Source organism: Myiozetetes cayanensis, unplaced genomic scaffold (assembly GCF_022539395.1).
Source record: "Myiozetetes cayanensis isolate MyiCay16 unplaced genomic scaffold, myiCay2020 scf9, whole genome shotgun sequence".
In the NCBI taxonomy this organism is placed as follows: domain Eukaryota; kingdom Metazoa; phylum Chordata; class Aves; order Passeriformes; family Tyrannidae; genus Myiozetetes; species Myiozetetes cayanensis.
The window spans coordinates 13,497,377-13,516,850 of NW_026088185.1; the positions used below are offsets into that span (position 1 = coordinate 13,497,377).

Genomic DNA, 19,474 nt, shown 5'->3' on the forward strand with positions numbered 1-19,474 from the left:
GTAACATTAGTACCACAGCTGCCCAAGTGACAAAGATCACTCCTGTTCTGAGAAATAATAGAGCTCCACAGAGAGTAGCATAGAACTCAGTGCAGAACTACATGAGACTTGATCCTGCAGTTGCTGAGCTCCCTGTCACTAATCAGGGGAAAATCACAGTTTGCAAATGTCAGACACAGCTCCTCCTGAATTCTGTCAGTTCTAGGTGTCTAATTGGGATAAATGTCTGGAAAGAAAGAGGTCTGTTAAAACCTCTCATTTTCACAGGAATTGCCCATAGCACCACGCAAAGTCCATATCATACAGTCATTTTTCAATAAGCCCTGTATCTGTACCTCAATAACAAACTACTGACGGTGGTACATTACCTGTAGAGATCCCGTATAGAGAGAAATCCCTGTAAGCTTCCCATCACGATATACTCGCCAGTCACACACATATCTGACACTTCCTCCTTCAGAGTCTCAGAACCCAGATACTTTCCATTGACAGAGTAGAGATGTAATGCATTCTTATCCTGAATAGATTAAAAATAAGTATGTCACAGAGGACTGACAGGATAAAGAGTGTAGTATTTGTATCTTCAGCTCACTAACAGGAGCAAACTTGGGCAATAACCCACAAACAATGCTGAAAACAGTCTCCTTGTTGAATGATACAAGAGTAGCGATTCAACACTCAATGAGTAGGGATGCAACGTCCTGTAGGGAAATTTCTGAAGTTACCTCTTGATGTAACATCTTGCCTATCCATTTAATCAATTCCAAACCCAGAAATGGATTTAATAGACAGGTCCCTATTTTATAAGGATTTTTCTTAAGGAAGAAGAAATGAAGACAGCACTCATCTTCAGCCTTGCTACCACCCTCCTCCCTCCCTTCCCTTCCCAAAATGAAAAGCAGAAGGAAACAAGTATATTTCTAGAGCGCTAGATCTAAAAGCATTTTCTGGACAAGGCAACAAATTCTTGATTCAAAAACTAACAAAAGTGTCTTAAGTTCTTCCAGCCTGACAATACCTTGGGTCTCTTCTCTTCCTATCTTCCCAATGTAGCTATGTAAAAAAAATTTGTCTTCCAAGAAATTTCCTATGCTCCTAGAAATCACAACAGCTTTACCCTTTATTAAAGTAACTACACAGTTCCTCCACAGGCAGAATAAGCTACACGATGAACCTTATAGCTATGTCTCCAATCCAAAACTAAGAAACTGTAGTCACTGTGCATCTTGCACACAGGACTTACTGCTCCCCTTATAAGCCTCTGTTTCTGTGCACAGTGGAACTTGTTTCCCCCAGTTTTCCAGTTCAAAGCAGCTTTCCCAGGTAGATTTGTTAGCCTATGCTTGAGCATCTTTCTTGCACGTGTTCGGAGATGTTCGTGAAACTCACAGGAGCACAATATGCCTGTGATTTATCTTTTAATCAAATTTCATTGAAACTGGCTAGAAAAAGTTCAAAAATATGGAAACAGACACTGTGCTCAAAAGATCTTTCCCTTAGGAAAATAAATTAGATGTATTTACAATTAAAGTCTTCAGTGACAGAAACAAAGGCATTCCATGAACCTGAGTACCTTAAGAGTAGTCTTTCCTTCTACGCTGGTGTGGACAACTATATGTCCTTCCCAGGACACAGCCAGATTGGGAACAGTCAGCAGGAGAGAACTCTCACAAGGTGGTCGCAAAGTCCTCACGTACTGACCTTTCCGAATGGTGCGGACAATAACAGTGCCATCCTGCAGCAACCACATGGAGGCAAACTGTTACTCAGCAGGTAAATTACCACAACACTCACAGAGAGGATACAGGGAATATTTTGAAACAACTTAAATCCTTAATGGGAGAAACGGATGAAGAAGCCTCCCCCTCAACACCATGCACCACAGGCAAATGAAAAAAACAAATGCAAGCAGGGCAAGAGGGAAAGGGCAGGCAGCAAATCAGCCATTTCATGCGTCACATTTACGAGCAGGCATTATGTGCACTACAGAGTTCAGCAGCCTGCCAGTGTAGTAGAGTAATGGGCAGACCATGAGTAAGCTGCACAGGGTTAACAGAGCAGGGCAGAAACTGTCCCAGAATTATTGCTATGAGAAGCTTAAAATCTCCAAGGAAGTCCACACGTGTTAAAGTTCATCTGCACAAAGTAACACCACATAATAGGTGAGGTCTATGCTGTGTACAGCAGTTTGAAACAGCCCAATGTAAGCAGGCAGCAAAGAAGATGGCACATATCTTCTTAATGTGCAAGGCTGAAGAAAAAAATTATGCAATAGTGACACTTTTTGTATTTTTCTTAATCAACTTCAAGTGTGCTCTATGGTTTGATTAAAGAGGTAAAAAAGGGAAAAGAAGGAAGATGCTTACCCTGGATCCTGACACTGCCATGTCGAGTTCAGTGCTGATGCCAACACTCGAAACTTCATCAGTATGCCCATAAAGGATCTGTAATGGCTTAGGTGCCAGGCCTACAGGCACTCCTCCCTGAGAGTAACAAAAAGTGCAATGACACATTCTCTTGCAGCTGAGGACAAACAAAAAATGAATTTCTGGTATCTTCAGTTGTGAGAGGTGTGTATTTGGCATAGGCCAAAACCAAAGGCATAAGTCACCCATTCCAATTTCAATTTACTGTCTTTTATGTCAGCAGCCCTATTTACTGAAATAACTAGAATGAACAAACATGCAGTTACTGTGTGGGTGTGAGAGAAAGAGTGTTACTTAGCTGTCTTGTTTCTATCCCTTCAGGTGTCCAGGAGTGCAAGGACCACAGTGAGCAGTCCTAACAGGAGTTGTTCACCCACCCATCCACACATTTATTCTTTGCCTGTGTAGCTGGGCTTGTGCAGTTGTTACAGTTTACCCTGGAATCAAGCACTATCTTCACAGCTAAGCTTAAAGAAGCTGAAGGCTATTTTGCTTAAAATAACAGTAACCCTTTAATTTTTTAAGGCAAAGTAAGGAAATAATCCTTCTCAGTGACCACCAGTAGTGTGATATGCAAAGGAAATCTTGCAATAATGCTCATTAAGAATAGTAATTTTCCCACATAACTGCAGGGTATCACAACTTTTCTTCCAGCGCATGTACTGTCAGCACTCACAGACACTCTCAAACTAATTCTAAGGCAAGACCTGTACTTAGAGAGAAGGTACAGTAAATAGATCTACAGAGAACTATTTGTTCTCATTTCTGTGATAAAAATTTGACTGCCAACCAAGCCCTGAAAGCCTGAAGCATGCAGGAATACAGAACAAGTGTCAAAATGCAGGGCTGGGAAAGGTGACAGTGCAGAGAAGACAGGTAGAATGGAGCTGCCAGTATGCAGTCCACTGCTGCCACTCTGTAAAGACCAAGATAAAACTCTCACAAGAAGAATTTTTAACACACAAAACAGAATAAAAAATACATTAAAATCTTAAGAAAAAGTAATTCTAAACAAAGATAATCTCTAGAGGATGACTGTCTAACTCACACAAACTAAAAAATTTCCAACATTTATCCCCTCTTGAGACAAAAAAACACTGGTATGAGCACTAAGGTCTCACTTCTTTTTGACCATGCACCGTTAATACGAAGTACTCTTGGAAGAATTGTAAATAGTCCCACGATAAAGACATCTTCCACAAAAACACATGTAGTTATGCACCACTCTGCTGCTTTAATGTGCTGACTTCAGTTCAATGATAAGAACAAGGTGACCTGACCAAAACCTACTGGCCAAAACATGACAGCTCCCCTCTGGCAGTTAATTCTACTTGTATATCTGGAATGCAGCAATCAGAAATGAATACTTTAAATGCATAACATTGGAAATGGCTTCACATTTTTAGTGTAAGTACACATCTGGATCACACAACCACCTTCATTGTGTGAAAGCACAAGACCAATATTAAAGAACTCTCAAGTGCCAGTGTAAATGCAGGTAAACAGACTAGTTCCTACTGTAGTCATCAATACTCTCCAAAGAGAAAAGGTAGTGCTAAAATACAACCACTGGAGTGAACAACTGCCTAGAAATGTAAAATTCTTATTTTCCTACCATGAAAAAGATCTAAGAAATCTTTAAAAGAGCCTCTAAAATAGTGTTCTTCAGCTATACAGCAACTAACACGGATAGTTTTTCAAACAGAAAAGACAATGGGAGTAATATTAGTAAGCTAATCAATTTTAGTGGACTATCTTCCCTCAAACCCAAAAGGAAATCAACAAAATATCATAGAAAAACAGAGAAGGACAAAAATACATTCAGAAACTGCTTCTCAGAGTACACCTACGTAACATACCTGCTGAACTATTTGCCATATCATACAGGTAGTATCTCTGGAGCCTGAAATTAAATGAACTCCACAGTAGTCTATTGCCAAGCAGGTCACAATATCTAGATAAAGGAAAGAAAACAGGAAGTTATCACATGGGTATTTAAGACTAATTTCCCACAGACCGATGATGTAGATACAATTTGTCAATAACATATCCTGATTTGCATCAGCATGAAATCCTCTGCTGTGATAGGTGCTAATGAGACTCTTTTAAACAATGAAGTTGTGGTACAGCCAAGTGTACCAACCTGACCTATTCAGCTTTGGTATCTAAAAAATAGCAGGCAAGTCTTATTTTGAAACTGCATTAAACCACCACTCCAGGGGCTAAAAAGCCATGCTCAAGTATTTATGTATAATCATGGTTCAAGCATTCTTTCACTCTGATGCTGCCATTCCTTTATAATTGCTACCCTTGTTTGCCCAAGCCTATAATTCTTTCCAAGACCACCAAATAACAAGCTACACACATAAACCCTTTTTATTTCACAATACAAAGAGTTACTGACCCATGTGCCTGATGTGCTGTCCGATCAGCTTGCCCTTCGTAAGAGATGTCACCCTGATGCTGTTGTCCCAGTGTCCTCCACTGAAGAGCAGCTTTGCATCATGGGACACTGCAAACAGCTTTGAGGTGATCTCCAGCCCTGGTGCAAAAGGACCACTCATGCTGCGTTGGGTTCTGCAGGCAAATGATGGGCAGTTAGGAGTAACCTTAGTTCAAATCCATGTATTTTGCACTTCCTCTGTCCTTGAAAATCCATTACAAATTCCATCTACAGAAGAAGTTATACCTATGGCAAAACTCTCACTGCCACCAGCAGAGTGGAAGCAAGTTACATTAGATATTTTCAGTCTTTTATGCAATTTGATAACTCATGTCCTTACCAAGTATTGTAACATCAAAGAGAAAAAGGAATATTCTAAAACCAAAAAACCCAAACCACCAGATATACTTGCACTGTTGTGTAAGAATGTATGAAGACTGCCCATCTTGGATTCCAAGATGAGTTTTTATAACTGATAATTAGAAAAAAAATTGGAAGTAGCTCTAAGAACAAAGAAGTTTGAAACTACATATAACTCTTTACTAGAATGCTGTTACAGATTAGGTGTAGTATTAATGAACATCAGAAGATGAACTCCTAGCTGAAAACTCAGACAATGGAAACAGAACAATCCACTGATGGTTGAACAATTGCTGTATTCCATTAGTTTAGATGTACTCATCTGCACCCCTCTTCATAATTTGCTTACTTGGGATTCGTCACTGTGGTGTCTCTGATGAACGTAAAATAGTTGGAGATATTTTTGTCATAAGGTAGCCAACCATGAGTTCCAATAATGCAGTTCAGACTTGCTGTTACCTATAAAAGGTTGATTTAAAAAAAAAAAATGGTGAAAGCAAGAGGTGTATTTTCTAGTTGCTTTCGTGGTAGTAGAGCTTGCACAAAATCCAGTAGAGGATTCTTGAAAATCTACCACGAAGGAAAAATCACATGTGACTCTCCCCCAACAAACAAACAAGTAAAAACTCCAGCTCAGATGAGTTAATCCACATGTGGTACATAGTACCAAGTTAGAATAGTGTATGTTCTAGACAGGTCAGAGAAGCTGGGGTGGAGGGACAGGTAGGAGACAAAAGGAAAAACCTCACTTGGCCAACCCCTCTCAAACATTTAATTACAATCCCGTCATTTAGTTTAAGCTGCTGTTTCTTCTCTTCTTTTAATAGTAATCATCAGCAGTTAATACATTAACAAAGCAAGTTTTAAGAACATTATACTACAGTTCCATTTCTGAGGAAGTAACAAAAGAATCTAAATATGCAAGGTATTTGCATCAGATATTTATAAAAACCACAATGATAATTTTAGATGTGTTCAAATTCCAAATAACATTATGCATGTATCACATTAAGCCAGGACAATAGTTATGACCTACAAAATAGGAATACTGGAAAAGAATATTCCTTCCTGCAAAACATAACATTATTGCACTGGGGCCAATATCTAGGCCATATATATACACAGATGTAAATACAAAACCACTGTCCTCATTATTTGGTCATCTGCCATAGTACCAGAACCTGTATTAGTGCAAAAGTAAGTTTTAGCAACAGTGCAGGTCTTTGGAGTGTGTGTGCAACACACATGGTGTGTTATATATATGGGTTGGAAAGCAATGGTAAATATAATGACACCATTAATCACTCAATCCTGTAGTTTTAAATCTGAGCCGCATTGCACTAGGAAATTGGTTGCTACATGGAAGTGGGCAATTTACAATATGCCTTGCTACAATTTACAGTCATATCTCATCAACTCTTAAAATGTCATTCAAGAAATCAGCCTCACTTCTCCTTCGGAAAAAAAATGTTTAACTTGTAGCTGGCATTCATTACAGATTAAAGGAACATATTTGAACAGGAACAGTTAGGAAGTGTTTCTCTATACGTTGTATGGAAAACAAACAAACAAACAAAAAAACCCACCCATTTGACTGTCTGCAGTATAATAACAGTACTGACACATGCAACTCACCAAGATCTCTGGGCTTCCCTGAGAAATAAAGGAACGTGACTGATTCCTGGGAACAACAGCTTTGACAATAGGCACACCATCACTAATTCCCTAAAAGAAAAGACATGGTTTTGATCTGACTATATCCAAGAGCAAAAGGACAAACTTAGAAACTGTGAAGAGTCAGACTCAAAGCCTCTGGATTCTGTGTCAGACCTGTCCAGTACTCTAAGGCACTGCTACACACACATTCAGTTGATGTAGGTATGCTTTGTCCCAAACACTGGAAATGAAACTCTGGCTCTGCCCCAGATCACTGAGTTCAGCTACCAAGTTCAGTGAGTCCTCTGACACCACCAATGACGTCCTGAGCTTTCTTGGCGTGGTGATTAATTTAATATTTAAACAACACCCACACAAGCACCCAGCAGATACACATTTAGGGCATTAAACCTCTATGAAGCTAACCAAAAAGACAGAGCTCATTTTATACACATTGCATTGTAAAATATTTTCTTTACATAGGAAGAAAGTTTATTTTCATCTAGGTTGTGACCTTTAGAGTACATCAACTAGACTTGAAACAATTTCAAGTATCACATCTACCTCTATGAAGAATGACTTCAGTTCAGTGAGGTGTTGGAAGAGATTCAGAGTAGAGGTATCACTTTTAGTTAGTCTTTGCACTACCTCTTCTGCTGACAGCCTTTGTGGATGCGGTTCCTAGGAAGCAATATTTGAAGGAGTGACAAATTAGACTAATTTATTAATTTGTTCAATACACCAGATACTCAAAATCTTAATGGGAAAAACGGTCTTTTACGTACCTAATTTCCCTTCTTTAAGTAAATTTATTTTGACAATGGGTTCTTTACAAATGTTAATGTGACTTAATATTCCTAAAATTACAAGCAATTATCTTACAAACCATTATATTTTGAGAAGTCCTTTGTAACTCAGTTGTATTTTAACCACAAAGGTCTGGTTGAGTGGGAACAAGAAAAGCATTACCTTCAACAGCTGACAGGGAGTTTGCCCAAAATTGTTTATCATCCCTTCTAAAGCTTTCCTTTCTTTTTCATCTGTCAAAGCATCCAAATCCACAGCCCCTGTGTCACAACCAGAATAATAAAGAGTAGAAAGATGGAAAAAGAACACATTTCAGACAACTCATTGATAACCAATATGGTCAACTAATGTTCCAAAACTTAAATTTATTTGCAGCATTATCACCCTTTACCCCAGAAAAGCCATTTAAAATACAAGTGTATCTCTAAGTACAAGAATTCCAGGTTTTTTTCTAATGAATTTAATATATTTCAGGTAAGCAACAAATAGCACAGAAAAGCCACCCAAAATTTAGCTTTGAAATTAACAGATTAACATTTGTCTTCAATACTACTTCTTTATAAGGAACTTGCCTTAACTCCTAAACCACAAGAAACCTCTTCCCATCAATGCTTTTAAGCAAGCAAATAAGAAACTAACAAAAAACACCAATAACTCTTATAAAAAAAAAAAAAAAAAAAAAAGACAAGGAACTGTAACAGCCCTCCTTTAAAAAAAACTGTACTGGTTATCTGATGGTAAATTACAAGTTATGCTGCCATATTTCACCTCTAAATCTGTTGCCTTATCGTATGCTACTGCATGGTACACTCACAAATCTAATACTTTGCTGTCTAATGCTGAAAACTCCCAAGTCTGATGACAATGACAAGAGAGCACACTGCTTTGTACCTTCATAAGTACAATAATAGAAGACATTAAGCGCCTCCACTGCAGCTGGTCCCCTCTGCTTGTAGCCAAAAATCAAATCTATCCATTCATGAAGATGAGCAGAAACATACTCAGATTCCTAGAAGGAAAAGATGCTCTTGTAAGAATAAAAGAAGTACTGCTCCTGTTTTGAAGTATTTACTGTTTCCTGTGGAGGAGATTTAATTACTAAACTAAGAGTATTCACACATTAGGTATTTATCAGTATAGGGCAGAAATATATGAATGTTCATGTGTGTTATGGGCAGTAGGTGCCAGGGTAAGAGGGAAAATTAACACAGTCATGCAGCAGATCTGCACTACTGAGATGCAGCTTTGCAAGGGAAGGTAACCTGTTAGCTTCCCAATACCATACCCAATAACCTTTAAATAGCAAGGGAAGCCTAATCACCTAAAATCACCTCTTTCTGCATTTTATCTCCTAGGGCAGCAAATGCCCAAATGATTAGTGCCTAAAATGCCCGAAAGATTAAATGCTCTTCTGAGGATTTTACCAACATACACAGTGCTTTTAACAGGATGTTGTAATGATACTTTTAATGTCGAATGCAACCACAAGACTGGTTTGAATGTTTTCCCAGTCATTTTACATTTAAGCCACAGTAACAATGTGCAGATGTACTTTCTTTACAATTACAGCACACAAAACATCATCTTACCAAAGCCTTCCTGTGTTTATAAATGAAGTCTTCTGGAGAGTGGGCCCATTTGGGGAGAACAACATCATTTACCATCTCTTTTGATATTTGAAGCTGGCCTAAGTTAAAACCTAGTGAATAATTCAGAGAATTTTAGGAGTTACTACAAAATATTTCCAATATCTTGATTTCTCAATAAAGATTAAAAATTGTTCTTTTCTCAATATAAGGGAAGAATATTGAAAAATTCTTAGTGTAAATCTCCAATAACCCTATCACTGACATAGGAGGTTAAGTTCTGCTCTGAATTTAAAATTTTAAATGATATAGGATAACAAAAATCTGAAGTATCTAAGTGATTCTGAAACTGAAGTCCTACCCATAAAAGTAGCATTCATCTTTTACACACTCATCTGTCAATGTATCTGCATTTGCTTTACTAGGATTAAGAGTCCAAAACATTTCAATGAGGTTATTCATAAGAAGGAAGTTACTTACAGGTTTAAGTGCTTATAAAATCAAGGCTTTCAAGAAGTCTTAAATCCTACCAGCTATCATTGAAATAACTCTAAATACTTAAATGACTTGAAAGTGGGACTTGGGTGTTTCCAATTTTCCTAATTTAGAATTCTAGTAGATTGTACCTCGCAGACCAAATTAGCAGCAGCACAGAGAAATTTATTTTTATACGTAAGTAGAGAAACAATTCTTTATACAATAAGTGTGAATTAAAAATGGCTAGGAGCCTCATGTCAGAATGCAGAATGTTGTCTTTTCAATCAGCATCCTGTATGAGTGAAACAGCCTTTCCCCCCCACTTCTTCTCATGGGTGCTGAAACCTTACATGGCTCTGGAATCAGCTGACATCATACTGCACTGGAATATTAGAGTGACAAGCAGAAAAAATGCTGGTTGCCTAGAACAAGTAAAAGACCCGAAATGTTTGAAGATGTCCCTACTCTATCACCCAACAAACCTAGTAAAAAGAATACTAATTAATCTCTATTAACTTTTGCTGACTACTTAATCAATATTAGCTATTACTAAATTTTTCAAACACCCAAATAACAATCCCTGATACTTTATATCAGGTAAACAACACTATTCTTAACCATTCTTAAGCCCCTAGTTTGAATTTTAAACATTTAGGCTACTGCTTAACACAACTGGTGTCTTCACTAAACAGTTTGGACCTGGAATGATGATTAATATCTACAATCAAACTATAAAGTTTAAGTAGGAAGTGTTCCACAGCATTCACAAGTGGTTTTAACAATTCTTTTCTGAAGAATACAAGAACAGTTTTCTGTGAGAATATTCTGAGCAGTCAGTTTACCATTTTGATTCTCCAGGAACTCTGGAAAGTAGAAGAACTCTGGAATAAGTTCCTTGACATCATTGGGGTTGTCCATGAGCGCCTGCCAGGTAGCAGGAATAGAGTGGAATTGCCTGTCAGCACAGTCAAATCTGTGGATCAGAAAACTCAGGTTAGACTTAGGTCATTCCCTCAGTAAAATGACAAGGAAGAAACAGAAAGGTGCTGCTTATTTGCCCACAGCATACCTGCCACTCTGCAGTTGGATATGCAGTGTTGTGAAAGGTTCTACCCGAATGAGGTAATGCATGACACCAGCAGCATTTGAGTAATGTGTCCCATAGTGAAATTTGTCAATCATCCCAAGAGGATCCTCAAAATTCTCATATCTAAAAAAAAAAAAAAAATCTTTATAAATACAACTGAGCTCTACAGTTGATTTACACATGGATTATATTTATTATAGGCAAAGATTCAAAAGAAATGATCACAGCAATCTATAACAGAAGAATATATTGGGTTCTATCAAACATGAGGATCCCAAATCTGACTTAGAAAGTCCCTAATCAAAACGCTGAATTATAAAAACATAGACCAGATGAAGCCTTTGCATACTGTTACATTCTTCCCTAGGCATTTGCTATCAGCTGTCAGAATCTAGAGAAAGGACAAACAGGACTGATTCAGCATAACTTGATACAACAGACCACAAAGCCCCATATCACTAAGCTGAATATTTACTATTGAAGATACTTGTGACGATTTCCTGAAAGATTTTAGAAATGTGTGTGTCACTGTGTCAGGATGCAGAAGAAAGATTTATTTAATACTCATGCCCATTTCCAAACTCACTCTACCATGCCACCATCTGGCTGATATATTCCTCAGCATCACAAGGCTAGTAAGAGAAATGATAGTTAAACATACTGCTAGAGAACCAATTTCATTACAGTCATGATAGAGCCTAATAATTCAAAGAAAATTCTCCGGGTTCCAAGTTTTCAAAAAGATTTTGGAAGATACCTGACTGCAGTCTGGAATGATACCACACTCAAGACCCACCCTAGCAAAAAGGGAAACATCACAACACTGATGTGTGGGTGTAAGTACCTGTTATTCCTACCCATACAGGACTTATCAAAAGTCATCAAGATATATTTTATTTTTAAAGACAATTATCTATGCTTGAAAAAAAAAGCAGTTTTCAACCTGCTGGACCATTAAATTTATTCTACAGCCTTTTGTTCTTTTATCTTGACATCTGAGAAACAACTGAAGATTTATAACAGTAAGTTTTGTCCTTTCACTGCCATATAACTGAGTGCCATATAAAATAATCTGAACGCAGCAGGAAAAACAAATCAACCACCTTTGCAAATGCATCTGTGATGTTATAAAACCAGCCTTAAAAATTTTCCTGTCATAACAATAACTATGTTAATTAGCTTGCAGGCTCAGTAAAGACAGAGAAATATAACCGAGTCTTCAAATACGTACTTGTCTTTCACAGTCTTAGCATTCTTTTCATTTACCACACCTATGGGTTTGGATAGATCCCTAAAGACTGCAGGATTATTCAGGTCCAGTTCTTCTGAAGTGTAGTCTCGTAAAATCCAGGGAAACTAACAAAAAAATCAAGATCAAATTGAGATTAAAACTACAACTTTTGAACCAGAAAAAAATACATAGCTTTGGCAAAAATTTAAGAATTAACTTTTTAAATTACCACAGGATATTGAGCAAGGTCATTGTAAGTTCGTCCTGCCATTGTGTTCAACTGAATAAGGTAGTCAAAGTTGGATATTTCTCTATTCACCCATTTCTGAAAGATAAAGAAAGATAAAATGGAATTCACTCTAACAAAGATACCACTAATGCAAATTACATGTCCTGTCAGTATCTATCTGTCAGAGGACAGTACTGGCAAGTGAAAGGCACAAGACTACAGAAATGGTATGGAAGTCCAGATTCAATTCTCATAATAACATTTACTTTCCCTGTGATTCAGTGATTGTGCTACCTATATTTCATTGAAATCAGGTCTCTGATTGATGACAATACTGTCTTGAATACAGGGTAGCAGACGACTAGGAGCCTCAGAATAAAAAGGGAAATGAAAACCAGAAATGAACGAAACAAAAAGAAGGCAGGTAAATGAGTACTGAGAAAAAGAGGAAAAGAACTTTGAAGTTCATTAGAATTCTAAGGTGAAAATTTATTTATAAATTGTTCTCCCAATGGTTAATGGTACAGGAATTTGTAATCTAAATTGTCCTTGCACCTTTGCTTCACTATTATATTTTAAACCAAGGAACAAACATAGCTGTGTTCAGAAGGGCTCAATATTTGTCTGTAGTGGAGATGGAGACATTTCATTGGACATGATAATTTTTCTATGTAAATATATAACATGATAGCTTTTATCATTAGGAAAACAAATAAAACCCAAAGTGCTTCCAATATTTTAATGCTATTTGTAAAGCTTCCTCCCTCAGAGAAAACAATAATTGTGGCATAAAGAGATGGAAAATAAAAATACATTTACTACATTGAAAAATGTATCCATGTTTATGGTAATACAGACATTTTGACATTTTCCTTTTTTACTAATATTACTAATTCCCGCTTAATCTTCATGTGGGTTCTGTTGAAAGCTCCATCATGAAAAGGTAGCAGGGAAACCTATTTGCACATCTAGTGAAGGAAGTTCCAAAATGTGCACTCAAGATCATAGACTAAAAACAGAAGCAAGGCTGCTACATGTTCTCCATTCATGTTGGAATGCCCACCAATCACATCAACAGAGCCTGACTCTGTGGATTTACCTGACTGTAAACACAAAACACAACAATTCTAAGAATATGCATGTGCAAGTTAAGGGGCCAGACTGAGGGTACAGAAGTTGGCAGCTGCCATCTAAACGCTGGAGGATTCCTTAAAACATAGAGGAATGCTCTAGACAATTTATGCTAAAGTCTTGTACCTGCATCAGTCCCGAAGCTTTAAAAAGTTCCTGTGGAGATCTGGTCCCAGAAATATTTGGAGAACGCAGTGACAATATTCGACTGTATACTTTGTTTCGTACCTGTTAGAAAACAGCATTAATAAAAAGAATATTCTGGAGATCAAAGTTGACAATTAAGTAACTTATCTGCTAATTAAAATGTGAAATAACCAGAGCACAATTACACTTTCAAACACTTTGACCTCTTGTTGCCTACAATGTTTGGACATGCATGGATGTGACATGCTTCACACCAAAACACACAACATTTTATAAGAGCTGCTCAAAGTGATCTACTAGAATGTAACTGACCCTAAGTTCTGATATTTGTCTTAGTCCCATACACAAAGGATCACTGACATTGCCCAAACGGGAAAAACCCTTCAGTAATCCTAAACCATGGAATAGAGAAACAGCAGTAATTTAAAATATTGTGCTATAACAGGTGGTCTCCTTTGTTTTGTAATTAACTTGCTCAATATTAATAAAAGGTGGGCTTTAAGACATTTAGATTACCACTAACGTAATTTTAGTTCAATAATTGTTCTGTATGATAACAAGAGAGAGAGGGAAAAGAACAATCTTGTTCTATCCATCTTTGTACAGTTAATCAGTTTCTAGATGCCAGAGTGAGGTTTTCCATAATGGCTATATAAAGCAAACCTTTTGCTAATAGTCTTACAGTGTTATGAAAGACACCAAGCTCAAATACAATCAGTGAACTTAAACTTGATCCTTGTGTTAATTACATAAATCCAGGACATTCAGGAAGCCCATACCTCCTTATTGAAGTTGAGGAAGTAGTTGGTTTGGTCTGTAAGGAAGATCTCCAAAGCTGACCTCCTCAGGTTGTACCGACGCAAATGTATCTCTCGAATTTGAGAAAGGTGCCATTTGAAATCAAAACCTACCCCTAGGAAGAACACTTCTATTATTAACTCGGAATATACGTAAAAACCTTTTCAGATAGACATAGGGCAGTACCACTTCCAATCATCCCAGAGCTATTCCTGGAAAAGGTAAATTTTATACCTGGCTTGATTAACCATTTTTCTAAGAAAATACTAACTTCAGCTATTGTTGTGCTGAAAGAAAGGAAGCAAGAAATATCTGATGGAGTGTAGAATTTGTTTCTGCTTTCTGATTAAAAACACATTATAAATATATTCTGTTGACAAATATATTTTGTTGACAAAAAGTATGAACCAAATGTCTTTGCTTTTTTGAACAGGTTCAAATAGAAGTTTTTATGTTTAAGTTTCCCCAAAGGCAGACATTTTAGTTTGGAAAATTTTACTATTATTGGTCAAACATTTCACTTCATTGTTTTCACGCTCAACTGTGTCTAACATACATACATATATATGTTCTATATTTAATGTGTATATTCTCTTTAAGGTCACTAGATGATTAATGCTTACATACCACTACTTTTTAATCAATTCATGAGTGAAACATTATTTGTCAGGGAGAACAGAGAGGTGTACTTTATGGAGAAAACGAGAGATAATAACTATTTCTTAGTCAGTAATTTTTTACTATAAAATTAAAAATAAATTTAAAAATTTATAGAAGCAAATTTTTTTTTAAGAAATACTAGGAATAGTGAATCACTTTAAGAGTTTTTAAGCAAGTATTGTTCCAGATTCTTGATTCTGAAGGGATGAGCCAGTTCCTGATCATCAAATGCAATATGAAAGTACAGAAAAACTTGTCTCTACAATTAGTTTGACACTCATTCTCTAAAGATCAAACTCAGTCTACTAAAAGCAGAATCTGAACTGCACTGAAGAGGATATATTGATCATGCTTACCTTCCTCTTTTTCAATGCTACCATCAAAGAAATAGATGTGCTGTGTAGTGATCTCCAGCCTGCCAGGTATCACATCAATTACTGTAATGAGTTCACAGTCTTCAGACAATATTAGCTTTTCTTTCTGACTTTCCTCATCCTTGTCATCCCTGCAAAAATACCACGAAGTGTTACAGGGTTGTATAGATTATACAGTTGTTTGGTTACTTAGTAAGACTACAGTGCAGAAAAGAATCAAATTTGAGTGGCATTAAAAGTACAACATAAATGATTAGATAAAGCTACTTTCATCAGCAGTCTTGGTTCTTTCAGACCCTACCACAAACATTTCATAGATCACTCTTCAGGTTTAATATTTCAGCCTCAGGTACAATGGACTTAAACATCTTTGAAGTATGAAAATGTCAGGCTGCATTTCCCTTACTTAGTTGTTAGGTGCTTAAATTCTCTGGCCCAGAGCACAGCTGAGTTCCAGTTCACATGTCCAAAGTTATCTTCCAAGTTATTTTGCTACAGTCTATAGCAAGCATTTAGTAGACTTTGAAGTACAAGAAGATCAGTATCACTGAAAGAATCACATCTCTACTGGACTTCAACAGCACAGACACACAGAGATGCATGCACATCACCACATGTCCAGGTACGGAAAAAAACCATTTGCTATCCTCCCTCAACCCCCCTTTCCTCCGCATTCCTTTTTTGTTACAGTCACACAAATATCATGAAGGAAGCACAGGAGGCCTTCTCTCTGGAATGCTCAAATTCACCATATTCCCTAGCAGATTACTGTCAACCAACCAAACGTTCACACTCTGCAACTGATGGTAGAGTGAATGGCCACAGCAACTATGGACAAGAGCCAGTTCAAGTCTGGTCTATGTCCTTATAGGCAGACTGCCTCTTGAGAACTACAGCCAATGTACACAGAAAAGCCTCAGCAATTCTGCAGCTTCAGCCTCAGCTCAACCATGAGCAGTAAATCACTGATAGATCCTCACAAACCTCTGCTCTGCCTTCTTTTCCCTGAGGCTTTTCATTGCCGACAAAGATAAATCCAACAGCAACTTTTCTGCTGATCAAAACTGCCCTAGATTGGATTGTTAAGGTCAGACAGAGAGAAGCTCTGTATACTCACTAATTCCCAAATTTGTTTCTTGTTATTTATTCCTACCACAGAAACAAATTTTGACTGTTCTAGTCTGCTCTACTTACAAATTGGAACTGGCTGCTGTGTCTTCATCTGGTAGTTCAAGAACATCGTCTTCCAAGTCACTCACTTTGACCTGCTTCACCACCTCCAGGAGCAGAGACTCACTAGAGGGCTGTGTCTGGTGCACACCTATCATAAATAGACATTACAGCTCAGAACATTTTTTGCTACAGTACTTCTGGAAGTCTAAACTACTAAGTATCTTCTATGGTTGAATGTTGGTTTTAACCAAGTAAGAAGCAAATAGACTTCTTAAATATTTTTGGGGTTAGGTAGAAAACTAAAACAGTCCTTGAACTACACTGAAATACATACTGAATTGTAACAGTAGAAAGGCATGTCTAAACACCTAAGAAAAATTTAAATTGAATTCTGATGGGGACATTTCCAAGAAAATATGTTGCAATATTCTTTCAGACACTGTTAAAGCATGCAGATTTAATGGAAATACACTGCATTTATTTTTTGCTTATGTGGGCTTACAGGAAAGAGTGTTATTTATTTTTGTTTCGTTTAAGCTTTGATATCCAATGCACCCAGCTTCAGAGTTACAGCACTGACTCAGCTGTTTGGCATACTTCTGAATAAAAGAGCTTCATATCCCCACATTTTAGTCATAAACACTAAAAGGTTTTGAACAAATGCTGCCTGTTTACTCTGGTCTGATTGCTTCTTTTTCTTAAAAAAATAATCTTATACAAGAAAGTTTTTTGTTTTAAAATAAGTAGTCACAAGAGTTATTTTCTTTTGTTATTGCACAATAAAAACACACTTCAATGAAAAAGGGGAAATTAATTCTAATCAGTAGGAAGATGCTGTTTCAGGTCAAAACAGCACTATTATAGTTATTACTAAGGATGAAATAAAGAAAAATCAAGACTTAAGTATCTAGCATAAACTTCTTATTAAATACAAAGAGGAAAGTGTGTATCTTTCTTTGGTAAAGACAAATGAAATAGCAAATACAACTTTACCTAAATTATCTCTCAGGTCACTAGCATCTTGATGAGAGTTGAAGTTGTAATTCTGCACTAGTTTTAATCTCATACGTGAAAAGTTTTCCACGTTTGAAAGTTTCCAGTGAATAGGACGCTGTTTCCTAGGAAGACAAGAATATTCATAAAAACAGTTAAAATAAATCAAAGACTTAAATGAATTAACTGATTAAAAAGAACATGTATTTAGAAAAATACTGGTCATCCACTTGAACATTGTAAAACCTAAAATTAAAATGTAGTTTATTGCTTTTATTTTGTATTGCAGCTCCAATCATCAATCTTTACTTTGCAAGCAGTATTTATTTTCATAGATTCAACAGAGTTGGAAGAGGTGTTCAAGATCATGTAGTCCAACCACCAATCTGACACCACCATAATCACCCCTAAACTATAATCAAAAGTGCCACATCCAGATGCCTCTTCAACACTTTCAGAGTGAAGTGTGACCCTGGGGATGCACTACGGTGACTTCATCACTTCCCTGGCCAATGCCTAACCACTCTTTCAGTGAAAGATTTTTTTTCTAATATCTAATCTGACCCTTCCCTGACCCAACCTGAGGCCATGACACCTGAGATAAAGCAGAAGAAGCCAAACTGCACCTCAACTACAACCTCCTTTCAGGGAGCTCCAGAGAGGATTGAGGTCCCCCCTGAGCCTCCTCTTCTCCAGGCTAAACACCCTCAGCTCACCCAGCTGCTCCTCATAAGCCACCTTTTCTAGACCCTTCACCAACATTGTTGCTTTTCTTTGGACCACACTCCAGCACCTCCATGTCCTTTTTGAAGTAAGGGGCCCAGAACCAGACACAGCCCTGAAGGTGTCACCTCACCAGTGCTGAGTACAGGGGGACAATCACTTCCCTGGTCCTGCTGCCCACTCTGTTGCTGATACAGGCCAGGATGCCATTGGCCTTGGCCACCTGGGCCATGTTTAGCTGTCAACCAGCACCCTCAAGTCCTTTTCTGCCAAGCAGCTCTCAAAACACTCTTCCCCCAGGCCTGTGGTGCTTCTGTGACCTGGGGTTGTTGTGACCAAAGGGCAGGACCCAGCACTTCATCTTGTTGAACCTCGTGCAGTTGTCCTCAGCTCACTGATCCAGCCTACCCAGAGCCCTTCACAGAACCTTCCTGCCCTTCAGCAGATCGACACTCCCACTTATCTTGGTGTCATCTGTGAACTTACTGAGGGAGCAGTCAACCCTTTGTCCAAATCATTGATAAAGATGTTAAACTGGACCAGCCTTGTTTAACAGTATTTTCTACTGAAATACATCAAATTGTTTACACTTTCAGCTAACGACTAAAAAAAAAAAAAAACAACTTTTATCCAGAACTTGCCCAAAATCTAAACCATGCAAATTGTACTCTTCAATTGAAATTACTTCCGTGCATAAAAACTCAAAAGTTTTCATTTGTCACTTGGCAAGAAAATCTAGTATCCAGGTAACCAGCTCAGCACAACACTTCAGGCTTTGCATTATGATAATTAAATGCAGAAAACATTATAGAAGATCCATTCAGTATTCACTTCACATCTCACAGGCAATCTGATGTGGTTCTAACTATGTGAAACAGTCACGTGAGCAAATTCCTTGTAAGCATCATATCCAGAACTTCACTCTTACCTTTCAGACCAAGGACCACGTTCAGAGAACAAGTAAAGCTGGGCTGCTCTCCACTGCCTCAGGGTAGCTGTGTGTTGGTTACTAAGCTGCTTTAGCATACTGTTGTACCGCAGATTTTCCTGTCGAGCCTTTCTGCTGAATGGTTCCACAAAGTGTTCCTGAAAGACCATTCAAAATAACCTAGCACTGAAGCAACTCTGACCTTTGAAAACACAGTTTTGTGTCTTCCAAGAATTCCCATAAAA

General features: G+C 37.6%; 1 protein-coding gene across 8 annotated transcripts in view; it reads right to left on the bottom strand.

The window, feature by feature from the left end:
- The window catches only part of NBEAL1 (neurobeachin like 1), an 85,301-nt gene that overhangs the window by 9,535 nt on the left and 56,292 nt on the right, over window positions 1-19,474 (bottom strand). For 7 of the 8 annotated variants that reach the window (XR_007632111.1, XM_050340600.1, XM_050340599.1 and 4 more), the window contains 21 exons: window positions 19,230-19,387; window positions 17,579-17,703; window positions 16,607-16,733; window positions 15,395-15,543; window positions 14,360-14,493; window positions 13,560-13,661; window positions 12,303-12,398; window positions 12,074-12,198; window positions 10,825-10,965; window positions 10,598-10,728; window positions 9,282-9,391; window positions 8,584-8,701; window positions 7,855-7,952; window positions 7,450-7,566; window positions 6,865-6,954; window positions 5,579-5,688; window positions 4,831-5,003; window positions 4,286-4,380; window positions 2,367-2,483; window positions 1,574-1,735; window positions 369-517 (listed from right to left, as the gene is read on the bottom strand). Coding sequence is in view for 6 of the 8 variants with exons in the window: in XM_050340600.1 (XP_050196557.1) it covers window positions 369-517; window positions 1,574-1,735; window positions 2,367-2,483; window positions 4,286-4,380; window positions 4,831-5,003; window positions 5,579-5,688; window positions 6,865-6,954; window positions 7,450-7,566; window positions 7,855-7,952; window positions 8,584-8,701; window positions 9,282-9,391; window positions 10,598-10,728; window positions 10,825-10,965; window positions 12,074-12,198; window positions 12,303-12,398; window positions 13,560-13,661; window positions 14,360-14,493; window positions 15,395-15,543; window positions 16,607-16,733; window positions 17,579-17,703; window positions 19,230-19,387 (2,627 nt within the window). In the remaining 2 variants the exon portion in view is untranslated. Of the gene's footprint in view, window positions 1-368; window positions 518-1,573; window positions 1,736-2,366; window positions 2,524-4,285; window positions 4,381-4,830; window positions 5,004-5,578; window positions 5,689-6,864; window positions 6,955-7,449; window positions 7,567-7,854; window positions 7,953-8,583; window positions 8,702-9,281; window positions 9,392-10,597; window positions 10,729-10,824; window positions 10,966-12,073; window positions 12,199-12,302; window positions 12,399-13,559; window positions 13,662-14,359; window positions 14,494-15,394; window positions 15,544-16,606; window positions 16,734-17,578; window positions 17,704-19,229; window positions 19,388-19,474 lie in introns of those variants that run through there. The other variant, XR_007632112.1, reaches the window with a different exon arrangement.